Source organism: Gigantopelta aegis, chromosome 14 (assembly GCF_016097555.1).
Source record: "Gigantopelta aegis isolate Gae_Host chromosome 14, Gae_host_genome, whole genome shotgun sequence".
Taxonomy (NCBI): Eukaryota; Metazoa; Mollusca; class Gastropoda; order Neomphalida; family Peltospiridae; genus Gigantopelta; species Gigantopelta aegis.
In genome coordinates this window covers 15,508,684-15,524,632 of record NC_054712.1, presented here as the reverse complement: position 1 = coordinate 15,524,632, position 15,949 = coordinate 15,508,684, and the positions used below count along the sequence as shown (strand labels likewise).

The 15,949-nt window shown below is 39.9% G+C and overlaps 1 protein-coding gene across 4 annotated transcripts in view; it reads right to left on the bottom strand.

Annotated features, from left to right (window-relative positions):
* Positions 1-1,591: 1,591 nt before the first annotated feature.
* The window catches only part of LOC121388102 (protein-glutamine gamma-glutamyltransferase K-like), a 40,016-nt gene continuing 25,658 nt past the window's right edge, over positions 1,592-15,949 (bottom strand). For all 4 annotated transcript variants that reach the window (XM_041519317.1, XM_041519320.1, XM_041519321.1 and 1 more), the window contains 6 exons: positions 14,807-14,922; positions 13,693-13,819; positions 10,235-10,522; positions 7,461-7,621; positions 6,470-6,606; positions 1,592-2,280 (listed from right to left, as the gene is read on the bottom strand). In XM_041519317.1, the coding sequence (XP_041375251.1) occupies positions 2,139-2,280; positions 6,470-6,606; positions 7,461-7,621; positions 10,235-10,522; positions 13,693-13,819; positions 14,807-14,922 (971 nt within the window). In that variant the 3' untranslated portion in view covers positions 1,592-2,138. The remainder of the gene's footprint in view (positions 2,281-6,469; positions 6,607-7,460; positions 7,622-10,234; positions 10,523-13,692; positions 13,820-14,806; positions 14,923-15,949) is intronic.

The following is a 15,949-nucleotide window of genomic DNA, read 5'->3' as shown; positions in this document are numbered from 1 at the left end:
CCATTGAGCCTTGCGGAGCACTCTCATGGTTTGGGATCCGAACCCAGTACCTGCCAGCCTGTAGACTGATGGCCTAACCACTACGCCACCGAGGCCGGTGGGACGGCAGTACTACTGACGTGTATATGTGTATATACAGAATTCGCCAACACTGCAAAATAGCATTTTTATAGAAAAGGGTTGGTATTCAAAACCACTGTCAGAATTGTGTTTAAATGTAAATGGAAGGAAGGAAGGAAATATTTTATTTAAAGACGCACTCAACACATTTTAATTACGGTTATATGGCGTCGGACCACACAGATATTGAGAGAAAGAAAGAAAGAAATATTTTATTTAACGACGCACTCAACACATTTTATTTACGGTTATATGGCGTCGGACATATGATTACGGGCACACAGATACTGAGAGAGGAAACCCGCTATTTTCAGTTAGCAGCAAGGGATATTTTATATGCACCATCCCACAGACAGGATAGTACATACCACGGCCTTTGTTACACCAGTTGTAGAGCACTGGCTGGAACGAGAAATAGCACAATTGGTCCACCGACGAGGGTCGATCCCAGACCGAATGCGCATCAAAATGTAAAAGGAAAACAACACGCTTTTCTTTTTTCAAACGTATATAACGCAACTAGACATAAAATAGTCTATGTTTATGTTTTCCATCACATCAAGCCCAATATTATGTGCATTCTTATACCTGGCCGTTGTGACAACCATAAGTGTACGGGACGGAGTGGGTGGGGTGGGTGGGGGCACGATGGAGAACGATGACTGGTCTGAAACTTTTTTTATTATGTATTTCGATCATTCTACTCGCAATATTGTTTGAAACCCATATAAAAATGCGTAGTGATTTGTTTGGAACCCTGTATAGCTTTTTGGTAGTAATGTAAAAATAAATAAAAATTGTTATCCAGATTCGGACATTTTCGTCTAATTCGGGAAAAAAATATCAGCCTCCCCACCCCCATCGACAAAAACGGGAGCCTATTGTGATAAAAACTGCGATGTGTAAGAATGACATGTAATATAGTCCCGCTTCCAATGACCTGTGTGTGCATATTATTGTCAGTATGGTCATTTGTCAGAGGTCGGTGTAGTGGCCTTAACGTGCTTGAACCTCTCTTGGATATAGGCACGTTAATAAAGTAAGAGTAACAGTGGCCTAATGAGCTGTTAATATCCACTCTTTGTCACTGACATTTCATTTCATTGATAAACTTTAATGAAAACCTTTCAGCATAATATTTATCATATGGACATAGTGTTATTCGATCGATGATATGGTGGGTTCAGACTAAGATATCATAGTCTGACATGTCATATGTTAGACTAAATTAGTTAGGGTTTTTTTTAAATGGGTAACATGGACAACAGAGGCAAGTATTCAAAAAAAATATACAGGGGGTGTCCAAACTGGAAATTGAAAATTTGCTGGGGGTGGGGTGGGGGGGGGGGGGGGGTGGCTTTCGACCATATACCCTTCTTCAAACGTGCCTGCAACGTTATTGGCAAAATAGTACTAACGCCAGAGAAATATGAAATCTTAAAAATACTTAATACTTTATATAACACAAATATCACATTAGTTGAGTTTTTTATTATTTTCAAATACTAATGCATTATATCTAACGGATAATTTTGTTAGTATATGATATGAACAAGTTATAATTATTTGTGAGTACTGATACATGTAACATGCTTCAAAATAATGGGAAATGTTATCAAAGGTTTAAGGTTCAAAGGTTTAAGCTTTTATGAACTGGAACAACAGGCAATGAATAAACACATTAGTTAAGTTCATGTAACACGCTCAACAAAATATAATACATGTAAATGGAAAACAAATGGAATGGAAAATATTTAAATAAAGTGAGGCGCTACTGGTAAAAATACTCGAAGTTAATTAAATAACGACTTGTATTGCTAGATATGCTAAACCTAGGACTTATATATTCCTAGGAGATAGAGTCCGGGGTACCATCAACCATGAATTGGTCAAACACTGCGAAATAGGTCATCGACGGTTCAAGGTTCTCACTATTTCCTGTTCCGTGTTGAAAAGAGCAATGCACTCGAGTTAGTGGGGGTGACGCAACTCCAATTGTTACGACAGTCCACCACTAATTATTCCACTAGGAACTGCGCTGAGCCGTCGATGCCGCACAGTTGGTCTGACGAGAAGGTCGCATCGATTTCACGTCGTCCATGACGTCTCGGGTTGAGCACGAACACAAATTCGACCGTCTCGTCCGGATGAATGGGCTTCCTGGGGCGAAAAGAAAATGACTCAAATAAAAGAAATCATCATCAGACTCATAAAATCAGAGATAGTTTCATGACAACTGCTACAAACAGCTGGAAACAAATGAAATCTTATCAATTATTTTCTTAAGTATTGTGATTCATTTCAGAGCTGCGTATTTTTAGGATGTATCCAGAGTGGCCCCTGTGGTGAATTATTTAAAATTAGTCGTGTCATTTTAAGAAGCAATACGTCTTTACGTGTAGTTAGTACTTGCTTTAGGCATGTTTATGGTACATACCGGCCTCGGTGGCGTCGTGGTTAAGTTATCGGACATAAGGCTGGTAGGTACAGGGTTCGTAGCCCGGTACCAGCTCTCACCCAGATCAAGTTTTAACGACTCATTGGGTAGGTGTAAGACCACTACACCCTCTTCTCTCTGACTAACCACAAACAATTAACAACTAACCCACTATGCTAGATAGCTGAGGTGTGTGCCCAGGAAAGTGTGCTTGAACCTTAATTGGATATAAGCACGAAAATAAGTTGAAATGAAATATGGTAGACACTGATGGAAAATTAGTCTATAGTCCGTCCTACAGAGAACGCCTTTTTTATACTATGAAATTTACCACAAGTTATTTATCTGCATGTGCAAAAATAGTTTGTTTTCTTTCTTTTTTTCAAAAACGCCTTTACTTTTCTCCTTAGGTCAAATCATACTGGAATTATTTACAAAATAAAACAGTTTTGTAGGATGGAACGGACTATAGATATTCAGCTAGTTTGATGTATGAACGTACCATTCACATTAGAACGACCATCAAAATTGCGCCAAATTTCCTTTAATAAAATGCGCACCAATTCTCTTTGGCTTCATCCTACGGGACAATCCAAATTATATAGCACCATATCACCTCCCGCCTGTTACCAACTACGTTTGGACTGATGGTGCTCCCTTGCACCTGCCAGTGTAGGCGGTCCCTCCTTCACCCCACCCCCCACCCCCCATCCTTCCCTGTGCTGGACAGAGGAACCGGCCGAGGCCAGTTCTTGTGCCCAAGACAGGCGTGCGCTACAACAGCTTGCTCTGAATGTGCACGTTAACTCCGTTGGTATTGGTATTGTATGAACGTCATACAAAGGAACTAATACTAGGCAATGGGAAAGTGAATATAAGAGATCCGTTGCTGCTAATGAATGTAACAGATTTCCTCTAACACAGCATGTCAAAAACTACCAAATGTATGACGTCCAATAGCCGATGATTCATGAACCAACGAGCTCTAGTGGTGTCGTTAAACAAAGAAAACGTTAACTTTATACTAGACAGGCCTGGCCTGGCGCTTATAAAACCTTTAGAGTCTTAACTCAAAGACTCTATTCTGAGACTTGACCATCATGGCAACGCCATACACATTGAATGCGTATGACATCATTTGAGATTGAGTCTAGACTCTAAAAGTTCTATAAGCACGGGTCGTAGTAGTTAACGCATCAGATTTAAAGGTGCAGTCTCAATGGCTGCTTCCTGACAAATTATTTATTTTATGTTGCTTTAAAATGCTTTGAAATCGAATCATTACATCATCATAGACCTGGATTGCGTCTTCAAATAATTTCGTACGTACGAAAAAAATACATTTTAGGAAATAAAACGAAATTTAACACAGTACAAATATTAGAACGATCAGAAACATGTTTAATATACAGCCACTAATATTTTATGCAGAAAAATATATTTCATATTTAATTACAATCGTTTAAAAGTCTCTGTTAGTTGATAACATCGTAAACATTGCAGCAAACTCAGGAAGGTCCCTTTAACTCGGACATGCATTTAAAGCTGAGTATACCAAAAATACCGCTCGATATCGGTATTGGTATTGTATCGATACCGAATACCATACCGATACCGAGGTAAATCACCTCTAAAATACTGATACCGATACCGAACCTTAAATTTCAATACCGCCCAGCTCTATATCTACAACTTGAATAAAAATCATAACTTTAAAAAAAAACATCACCGATACCGAACCTTAAATTTCAATACCGCCCAGCTCTATATCTACAACTTGAATAAAAATCATAACTTTAAAAAAAAACATCTTTAGAGGACAACCATTGGAGTTGTGCTTGTTCATTTGAGGCAAACACTTCGTAACGTTATACCAGGTGGATATTGCCGACAAGTTTGCTGTCTTTGTGTAACTCATCCGTCTCCAGCTGCCAATAGTCAACGTGCCAGAATCTGTGGGTTCGCCAATTTCACAAGATTTGCCGAGACGTGATAAAACGGTAATGAACGTCACTCTGTTTACACGGGGTGTAAGCACATTACAATTTCGATATCCCCGAGAAAATAACACAGATTATGTAAAACGATTATGTGTGTGGTCAATTACTATGTAGTTATGTCTCACGGATAAATGTACAAAAAATAACGCAATACCTATGACCTGTAACAATGACAAGGTACCTTTAATCCTTCGCGGACTGGGTTCGCGTCCCGGTACCGGATCCAACCTAAAAAGCTTTCATTGCTCATTGGGTCAACCATAAGGTGTAAACCCATTATATTGATTTCTGTCTCATCAACCACTAACAGCTAACCATTAAACCCTGTGCTGTACAGACATACCATATAAGCGAGATGTGTGCCTTCAGCAGTGAACGTGGCCGGCCTCGGTGGCGTCGTGGTTAGGCCATCGGTCTACAGGCTGGTAGGTACTGGGTTCGGATCCCAGTCGAGGCATGGGATTTTTAATCCAGATACCGACTCCAAACCCTGAGTGAGTTCCCCGCAAGGCTTAGTGGGTAGGTGTAAACCACTTGCACCGACCAGTGATCCATAACTGGTTCAACAAAGGCCATGGTTTGTGCTATCCTGCCTGTGGGAAGCGCAAATAAAAGATCCCTTGCTGCTAATCGGAAGACTAGCCCATGTAGTGGCGACAGCGGGTTTCCTCAAAATCTGTGTGGTCCTTAACCATATGTCTGACGCCATATAACCGTAAAATAATGTGTTGAGTGCGTCGTTAAATAAAACATTTCTTTCTTCAGCAGTGAACGTGTTTCAACATTAAGTTAAATTTTGTTTTGTATAACTGCACCTCTAGAGCACATTGACTTATTAATAAATGTTTTTTGGATGTCAAACATTTGGTTATTTAGACATATAGTCTTAGAGGAAACCCGCTACATTTTTCCATTACTAGCAAGGGATCTTTTATATGGATCATACCACAGACAGGATAGCACATACCACAGCCTTTGATATACCAGTCGTGGTTCACTGGCTGGGACGAGAAATAGCAAAATGGGTCGATCCCAGACCGACTGCACATCAAGCGAGCGCTTTACCATTGGGCTACGTCCCGCTCCGTTTTGAATAAAATTTAAACATTAAGTGAATTGAATGTAAGCAAAAAAATAAATTAAATAATTTCACACTCCTTTCTTGTACAAGCAAATGGGGTTTTGCTATATGGTTACATCCGTAATAAATAAGTACTGGTTGTGAATTAGGGGATAACCCTACTGTGTTTTCCGTTTTGCGGACGTATATCGGTGGTTTTACTGTCGCAAATTTAGTTTTATTGGCGACGCGTTAGCGGAGGCAGCCCATTAACAGACGATGGGTGGTCGGACAGTTAGCGGCTCGAACATAGATGTGTAATTTGACATATTTAATCTGCTCTCATGATTAGATAACGACTAATAAAGAATAATATGTTCATTTCTGACATAAAAACCTCTCAGTATTTAACGACTTCTGTACGTAATATGAACCTACAGAAATTGTCTTTATGACGTCATTACAAAACAACCCTGTTCTTCGCTTAACTTATGACGTATTTCTGCCAGAAAATTTGCGACCGGTATATCGGTGAGTTTACTACCTGAAATTTTTAGCAGAGATCCAATTAGATTCGTTCTTACAAATGTGTTGAATTAGAATGTCTATTTGATGCCCGCAAATGTTTCATTTGCGGGATAAAATAAACAATAACACCCGCAAATCTAAAACCTCCATATGATTATCTCCTAATTGGTATTTCATGACGTCATTAGCTTTCCGGGAGTTATTGTCTATTTGATCCCGGAAAAAGAATGTAATTAACCAATCACAATACAGAACATACTCCAGTCAGTTTACAATAACCAATCACAATACAGAACATACTCGCAGTCAGTTTACAATACTTACTTGTGCTCATAGATATCAGATCCTACAATAGTGGACCCTTCGATGTGTATGACCCCATTTGTCAGGTCCACTTGTAATGGGTTCTTAAAAATAACTTTAGCTTCTGTTTCCTCTTTGACAGGCACCTTTTCCGGAATCTGAAATCACAAAGTTGCATTTCAACGTTTAATATCGAGATATCTCAGATGGTTAAAGTTTGTAAAAGTTGGTTTTGTTTAACGACACCACTAGAGCACATTGATTTATATCACTTACTCTAGTAACAAGTGAGAAATGAAAAAGGAAGAAAATAACTCCATACCAATTACTAATCATGAGTAGTGATTTAAAAACACCGTTGTAAAAAAGAAACAGAAGAAAGAAATGTTTTATTTAACGACGCACTCAACACATTTATTTATGGATATATGGCATCAGACATATGGTTAAAGACCACACATATATTAAGAGAAGAAACCCGCTGTCGCCACGTCATGGTCTACTCTTTTCGATTAGCAGCAAGGGTTCTTTTATATGCACCATCCCACAGACAGGGTAGTACATACGACGGCCTTTGATATACCAGTCGTGGTGCACAGGCTGGAACGAAAAATAGCCCAATGGAAAAAGAAACAGTTGTAAGGCTAAAAAAAATATACGTGTGTTTCAGGTTTCATCCTTGAAAAAAAATAGGATAGGTAGGTAGGAACTTTTCTTTTTAAACATTTTAAAATCAAATCAAACCGAGAAACCACAATTGGCTGAGGTGTTCCGAATCTAGTTTGCTGATTGCAAAAAATAGGTTTCATGTGGGGGGGGGGGGGGGGTTTGCTTCAAAAAATTTAAGGGTCACCACATAAAATTAGGCTAGGTCGGAAAACCGGAAACACATTTTATTTAGGCCTAACTACAAATGATAACCGTAGAACACAAAAGCGTATGGAACGTCTCACAAAAACAAGAAGTAGTTTTATAAGCGATAATTATTGGAAAACAATTATATGCCACTTACAATGATAACCAGGGGCGGCCTAACGAGCGAGAATGCTTCCTGTTTGGCAAAATGCTGCCCTGTCTCCTTGACCTTGTAACAGGCATATGTCTGGAACGCTGCCTCTGGATTCAGTTTACTCTGGAATTCCTGGGTAGTCAATGTCAGCACGACTTTCTTTTCTGTAAACGAAGTTTCAAATTAACCCTATAGAACATAGACATACATTTGAGTACATTCAAAATACAAGGTTTTCAAAACCGCTTACTTCGATTACAATTAGCAAACATTAACTATTAACTGTCAAATTATAGTATGTGACAAATATATCACATTGAACTGTCGAGGATAAACAAAATGGCGAAAGAAAACTGAAATCATTGAATAAATGCAAAAGTTCACAGCATGGGCGTCGATCGGTGGGGGACAGGGGGGACGCGTCCCCCTCACTTTTCAACGCCGGGGGACAATCTATATAAATGTCTCCCCCCCCCCCCCCCCACTCCCAACACACACACACCACTTTTTTGTTTAGCAAAAGCAACACCACCACCACCACCAACAGCAGCAACAACTAAACTTTGTTTAAAGTTTAACCACTAATGTACACACACACACACACACACACACACACACACACATACAGACACCCAGACACATACACACACAAACACTAACACGCCTCCCCACCCCCACCCCCACCCCCCACTTTTAAAGCCGGATTGACGCCCATGGTTAACAGTATAAATGCAAAACATCATTGGATAAATGCATCAGTTCATTGAAGAAAACACAAACAGTTCACATAATTCATATAATTCATTGGATAAGGAAAGAAGGAAATGTTTTATTTAACGACGCACTCGACACATTTTATTTACGGTTATATGACGTCAGATATATGGTTGAGGACCACACAGATATTGAGAGAGGAAACCCGCTGTCGCCACTTCATGAGCTACTCTTTTCGATTACCAGCAAGGGATCTTTTATATGCACCATTCCACAGACAGGATAGCATATACCACGGACTTTGACTATACCAGTCGTGGTGCACTGGCTGGAAATTCATTAGTTCAATGCAACAGTTCACTGACTAAATTTAACAGTAGATTTTCGACGCCCCAATACTGTGCATGATTGATCTTGAAATGTTTTAATCTGTTGTAAAGCACAGTCGTACATCGCATTTCTCGCACCTTGATTGTGTCTGTGCAACTCGCAGAGCAACATTCTTGTTCTTAATTTTTTCAAGATTCGATATTTATTTTGTGGTGTGGGAAGCAATCTTTGCTTTTTAAATTTTAATTTTGAAGCAAACGTTATATGGAGAAGCTAGAGTAATTACAGAATTAGCATCCTTTCCAAGAAAGGTACCGCCAGGCGCTGCATTCTACAATTCAGCAACCAGGAACGTCAGAACCATGGTCACTTGAGTGGCGGCATTGCAGAAGCTATTGTTATCCTGTGTCCAGATGAACTTTTCATTCAACTAATTGAAACTTCGGATGCATAAATCTGCTGGCAGTTTAACGCACGCACTAGTTCGCCATATCACTGCATCCGCACAGGCACGCACGGTTCCCAGACATAAGACATTGGGATATATGACGAGATACAAATTGTGTTCGCTTCTGCGGACCGTGAAATTCGTGTTCAGAAGAAAAACAGAACAAAACACATTCATTTATTTCACTTCCGTAAACCATGCGTGTCTCTGTGTATGCAGTTGTGACCTTAAGCTAGTGTAGATTCACACTTCACCGCCGACCTTTTGTTGGCAAGTAGCTGACTCGTCCAGTCCTGCTTTTGTTCAAACTAATCCTCATTTTTCAGTGAAGTCAGTGTGGTTTTAACACAGTTCATATTAAATTTTGGTGCGCGTTCGTTCTACGATTTTTAGTTTACCTAACCAAAATATTCTTTAAAATCAGTTTCAAATGAGATCGATAATCAAAGTATAAATTGACCTTTAGAGATAACTGATGGCGATGAAAGATCACCTACGTATGGCATGGAGATGGATTGGATCATATTTAATAACGAAGCCCTCAAATGGTGGAGATACCAGTAAAATAGATCTGTGCACGTGCTTATAACAAAGAATATACTAAAATCTCTAATGACGTCACATGCCTGAAATTTGTATGGTACTGCCATGGCGTTAAATTCTCACAATTAGACTGTAAAGGTTTTATTAGCACGGGTCTGCTTTCAGTCTATCTATTTTAGTATATATATATATATATATATATATATATATATATATATATATATATATATATATATATATATATATATATATATATATATATCCAATTAAGGTTCAAGCATATCGTCATGGGCAAATACCTCAGCTATCTGTGTTGTCTGTCCAGGACAGGGGTTAACAGCTATAAGTTGTTAGTAAGTCAGTGTAGTGACTTTAAGCCTACCCATTGAGTCGTTAACACACACTGAGTGGTTAAAGTTAAAGTTAAAGTTTGTTATGTTTAACGACACCACTAGAGCACGTTGGTTTTATCAATCATCGGCAATTGGATATCAAACATATGATCATTTTGGTAGTATCATGGAAACTTTTATATGTACTATTCCACAGACAGGATAGCACACACCACGGCCTTTGATATAACCGTCGTGGTGCACTGGCTGGAGTGAGAAATAGCCCAATGGGACCACCGCTGGGGGTCGATTCCACATCGACCCCGCATCAGTCGGACGCTTTACCACTGGGCTACGTCTCGCCCCTCACTGGGTGGTAATCTTTCGGTGATACCGTTCGTCATACGTACGTTGTTTAGACTGTATTTCAAACTCATCCAGTTCTCCTTTCAGTCTCTTGGCGGGAATCCCCGTGTAGAAGCTGCTCAGCACGGACACCCTCCCGCGCACGTGGCGGGTGTCATCGGCGGTGTTTCTCATCGTCACGGTGATGACGAGGTCGTCGGTGACACTGGCGGAGTCGGGCACGTCCAGGACGAACGTGACGTCTTCACTGACCCTCCGTCTGTAGATGTCTTCATCCGCGCGTGAACTGAACCGGTTCACAAACGCGGCCACTCGTCGTTCCTCGTGACAACCTGTGTAAGTAGGAAACAGCTGTCTTAAAGCGACAGACCCTAGTTTTTAAACACCACGGCGAATTTTTCACCATTAATTTTTTCACTATTAATAATCTATAATTTTTATGCAATCGGATCTACGAATATCTATCATTTTTATGCACTAGGGCCTATGAATATCTATCATTTTTATGCACTCGGGCCTACGAATATCTATCATTTTTATGTATTTAGGCCTACGAATTTCTGTTATAAAATATGCAGTAGGAAATATGAATATCTATCATATTAGTGCGGTAAGAAGTATGAATATCTATAATTTTTATGCACTCGGGTCTACGAATATCTATAATTTGTATGCACTCGGGCCTACGAATATCTATAATGGTTATGCAATCGGGCCTACGGATATCTATGTTTATGCACTCGGGCCTACGAATATCTATGTTTATGCACTCGGGCCTACGAATATCTCTGTTTATGCACTCGGGCCTACGAATATCTATGTTTATGCACTCGGGCCTACGAATATCTATGTTTATGCACTCGGGCCTACGAATATTTATGTTCATGCACTCGGGCCTACGAATATCTATGTTTATGCACTCGGGCCTACGAATATCTATAATTTTTATGTACTTGTGCCTATGAATATCTATCATTTTAGTGCAGTAGGAATTATGACTATCTATCAGTTTACTGCAATAGAGACTAAACGAATGCAAAATAACACATACTGATGGAAAGAAATAAAGGAACACGCGAGTAAGTAACATCAAATGTTGACTACAACCAAAATCCTCGTCCACAAGTATCAAGAAATTAACCGTGTTACTGGACGTCAACCTCACAGTACTGACATGCAGTGCCACAATACATCTCTGTATTTTACACTCTAGTAGTTAATTAACTTTTTGGTCTCAAATACCATCCGTTCCCTTATTTCTTTCCATCAGTTAAGTGCATTAGGGAATTTATCGATTAATTTAGTTAATTTAATTAATTAAGAATATCTACCATTTTGATGCACCATGGCCCTATGAATTTTAGGGTACTAAGACTAAAACTAATCCGGCATTGTCCGCCAGGCAGTTTACTGCAAAACGGCATTTTAATGGAAATGCAGTATATCTGGAAATTTCACAAGTCCATTGATCAACAAATTTATGAAATGATATCCCAAATTTTATTTCGGGGTATTGAATTGAGCCCAAAGATCATGTTAGAGTAGGTTGGAATTGGAAATAAAAAATAAAAAATGCTTTATTGCAACGCAGCCATTCTCGTTCGTTAACGTAACAAAATGAGCAGAATCGGCCGAATATACTACTTACTTAAAGTTAGGAGACCCATGGATATGTCTTACATTTAAGTATCAATTTATGTGTGATGCATTAGGTTAAGTCGTATTTAAGGAAACTGTCCTGAATTGCTGCTAATGCAACATGTACCTGACTAATACATCATGTTTAAGTTACAATTAAAATTACATATTAAAGACACTTTCTTAGTTTCTTGTTTAGAATACGAGTGCCAATACAATGAATGTTTCTACCGAGTCATATTGCTTCAAGTGGCTTAAACTTCACTTTACAAACTAATGGTGTTTCTTTTAGGATTTTTTGGTGGGTGATTATTTTTTTGGGGGGTTGGGGTTGTTTGTTTTTGTGGAGGCTTTTTGTGGGGGGATTTTTTTTTTGGGGGGGGGGGCGGGTAGTGTGTTTTGGTTGTTGTTTCATTGGGGTTTTGGTGGTGTTGGGTTTGTTTGGGGTTTTTTTGTTGGGTTTTTTTTTGGGGGGAGGGGGGTGTTTTTATGTGGGGATGTTGTTTCCATACGTACCAAATTATTATGAGGTAAAATCTAGTTTGGGCAACAAACTAACAAAAATACACATAATATATTGAGTCTGATACTGATATTCTAAACAACAAAATGTGTTTGCTGTGAACGTTTGCTCGTTATCTAGGTTATTTTCTTATGTATAACATGATAACAACGGCACCACACTTGGGGTACTTACTTGACGTGCGTCATCAAACGACCATTTCAATGTCTGGTCCAACGAACCGCAGTAACATTAGTTATGTAAGATAATAATGATCTGAGTTTTAAGATATCATCTTCTTTTATCTAACTGGTAAAAATCGTAAACTAATGTCAGCTAGACATGCATCTGACATTAAAAGTGCAGCGAAGATCATTCATTTACGAAGTGAAATACCATCGTAAAAAAAACCAGCGGTCGCGTGGCTGGTTATTAAGTTAACATCATTTAGAAAAATAGGCTTCCTGGTTGGATGGTGATTTGTTTTGTTAAACGACACCACTAGAGCGCATTGATCAATTAATCATCGGCTATTGGATGTCAAACATTTGGTCATTCTGACATGCGGTTTTCAGCAAAAGTTAAAAGTTTGTCTTGTTTAACGAGACCATTAGAGTATATTGTTTTATTAATAATTGGCTATTGGATGTCAAACATTTGATAAATTTCGACATATTATAGTCTTTAGCGAGGAAACCCGCTACATTTTTCCATTAGTAGCAAGGCATCTTTTATATACACCATCCCACAGACAGGATATCACATACCACGGCCTTTGATATACCAATCGTGGTGCATTGCCTGGAACGAGAAATAACCCAATGGGCCTACCGATGGGGATTGATCCCAGACCGACTGCGCAGACAGGACAGCACATACCACGGTCTTTGATATACCAGTTGGGATGGCAAAACACCCAGTGGGCCCGCCGAGGAGACTCGATCCTACCACCCAAGCACTTCAGACGATTACTCTACCTGTTTGGAAGGATGCCGGGGCTGCTCCTGACGCGATGGCACGCGGGGGATGGGGGGGGGGGGGGGTTAGCTTAGGTGCCATGTTAGGAAAACAAATGGAAGGGATATTTGCTTAATGACACCTCGTCCCAGTTTAAATAACGGTTATTTGGTGATTAACAGATGGTTAGTTTGATACTTGGTTTAGGTACAGGGGTCGAAATTACATTTGTTTACCACCATAGTGCATTTCAAAAAGTACTGTACCGACAGCTGAAGACCCTACATTACTATGCTTTCATTATTTTTACTGCAACCCCCACACCCCCACACACACACCCACACACACACCCCTCCACACACACACAAACAGTTGTCTAAGATAAGGTACAAGCGCTAAACCTACCGTCAGGGTACTTGTAGTGGTTAGTGACGTTGTCTCGTGCACAACTCCCCCTGGACTTGGTGCTGATACACCTCCCCACGTGACGGGTGTCAATACCGATCACCTCCATCGTCCCGTCCTCCGCCACCTGCAACATCAACACCACAGTCACTGTCTATTGTCTGTCATCAACGCCACAGACTGTCTTGTCTGTCATCAACGCAGCAGTGACTGTATTGTCTGTCATATTCACCATAGTGACTGTATATTGTCAGTCATCAACACCACAGTGACTGTATATTGTCTGTCATCAACACCACAGTGACTGTATATTGTCTGTCATCAACACCACAGTGACTGTCTATTGTCTTGTCATTTTCACCACAGTGGTTGTCTATTGTATGACAACAACACCACAGTGATTGTCTATTGCCTGCCATCAACAGCATAGTGACTATTGTCTATCATCTTCACCACAGTGACTGTCTATTGTCTGTCATCGATACCACAGTGAATGTCTATTGTCTGTATATTGTCTGTCATCAACACCAAACACCACAGTTACTGTCTATTGTCTGACATCAACACCACAGTGACTGTCTATTGTCTGTCATCTTCACCACAGTGACTGTCTATTGTCTGTCATCAACACCACAGTAACTATCTATTGTCTGTCATCAAAACTACAGTAACTATCTATTGTCTGTCATCTTCACCACAGTAACTATCTATTGTCTGTCATAAACACCACAGTGACTGTCTATTGTCTGTCATCAACACCACAGTGGCTATCTATTGTCTGCATATGCGTCACAGAGCAATCAGTTCCAAATTAACTTAACAATTCATTTCGATTGTGCTTCTTTCATTGGATTGCATGGTTGTGGCAACCAAGTCATCACCTAGGAGTAGCCAATCGTATACATGTCTTTAATTCGACATAACACATATTATACGTTTTATGGTGTATTATCATAAATAACAAATGACATTCTTACCTCCGGTTGTGTTAAAAATTAAAATAATGGATATAAGTACCAAACTGAAATGAACTAGGAGTTCAATGTGTAACCGTTTTTAAGGTCAAGGTCAGGTTATATCTGAATGTACGTCTGTGTGTTGGTGATGGATTTACCTCCCACGTGACCTTGTCGCCGTTGACCTCGCCGAAGATGAAGCCGGTATCGTACTTAAGATACACGTGACCTTCCTTGATCGCTTTCACAGATGCAGGGCCACACTGCATCACTCCTGGAACAAACAAAAAACGTTTGTTTTGTTTAACGACACCACTAGAGCACATTGATTTGTTAATCATCGGCTATTGGATGTCAAACAGATGGTCATTTTGACAGTCATAGAGAGGAAACCTGCTACATTTATCCATTAGTAGCAATGGGTCTTTTATATGCACCATTCCACAGACAGGATAGCACATACCACGGCCTTTGATATACCAGTCGTGGTGCATTGGCTGGAACGAGAAATAACCAATGGGCCCACCAACGTGGATCGATTCCAAACCGACCGCGCACCAAGCGAGCACTTTACGACTGGACTACGTCCTGCCCCAACACCTGGAACAGGTAATACAACTTCTCATAATTAATAAATTCAACATGCAAACACAGATATCGAAAATATAATTTCTTTTTGCTTATTTAAATTTTTTTAGATTAAAAGGTCAAATCTCCCTGTTAAAAACTTCGCCCTCTCTAATGTTTCAGAGAGAAATGACTTCGCTCTATGATTTTAACCTCGCGTGAGGCCTGACAAGGTAGCTGAGCATGCACAAAATGGGGTAGTGAGAGAGGTAAGTATGGTTTGTACATACATGTTTTATAAAAAGTAGTTGAGACAGGTAGTATATTTAACGTATATTGTATTACAGGGGTTTCAGGGAGAGGTTGATATATTTCATATACACACTATAATGAAGGGGTTCATAAAACCAATAAAACCAGGGTTGAGAGTGAGGTTAGTAAATATTTATATATACAATGTATAATGCAGGTCATATTATTGTATATAACAGAGAGAGAGAGAGAGAGAGAGAGAGAGAGAGAGAGAGAGAGAGAGAGAGAGAGAGAGAGAGAGAGGGGGTGGTGGGGGGGGGGGGGGGGCGGGACGTAGCCCAGTGGTACAGCGCTCGCTCGATGCGCGGTCGTTCTGGGATCAATCCCCATCGGTGGGCCCATTGGTCTATTTATCGTTCCAGCCAGTGCACCACGACTGGTATATCAAAGGCCGTGGTATATGTACTACCCTGTCTGTGGGA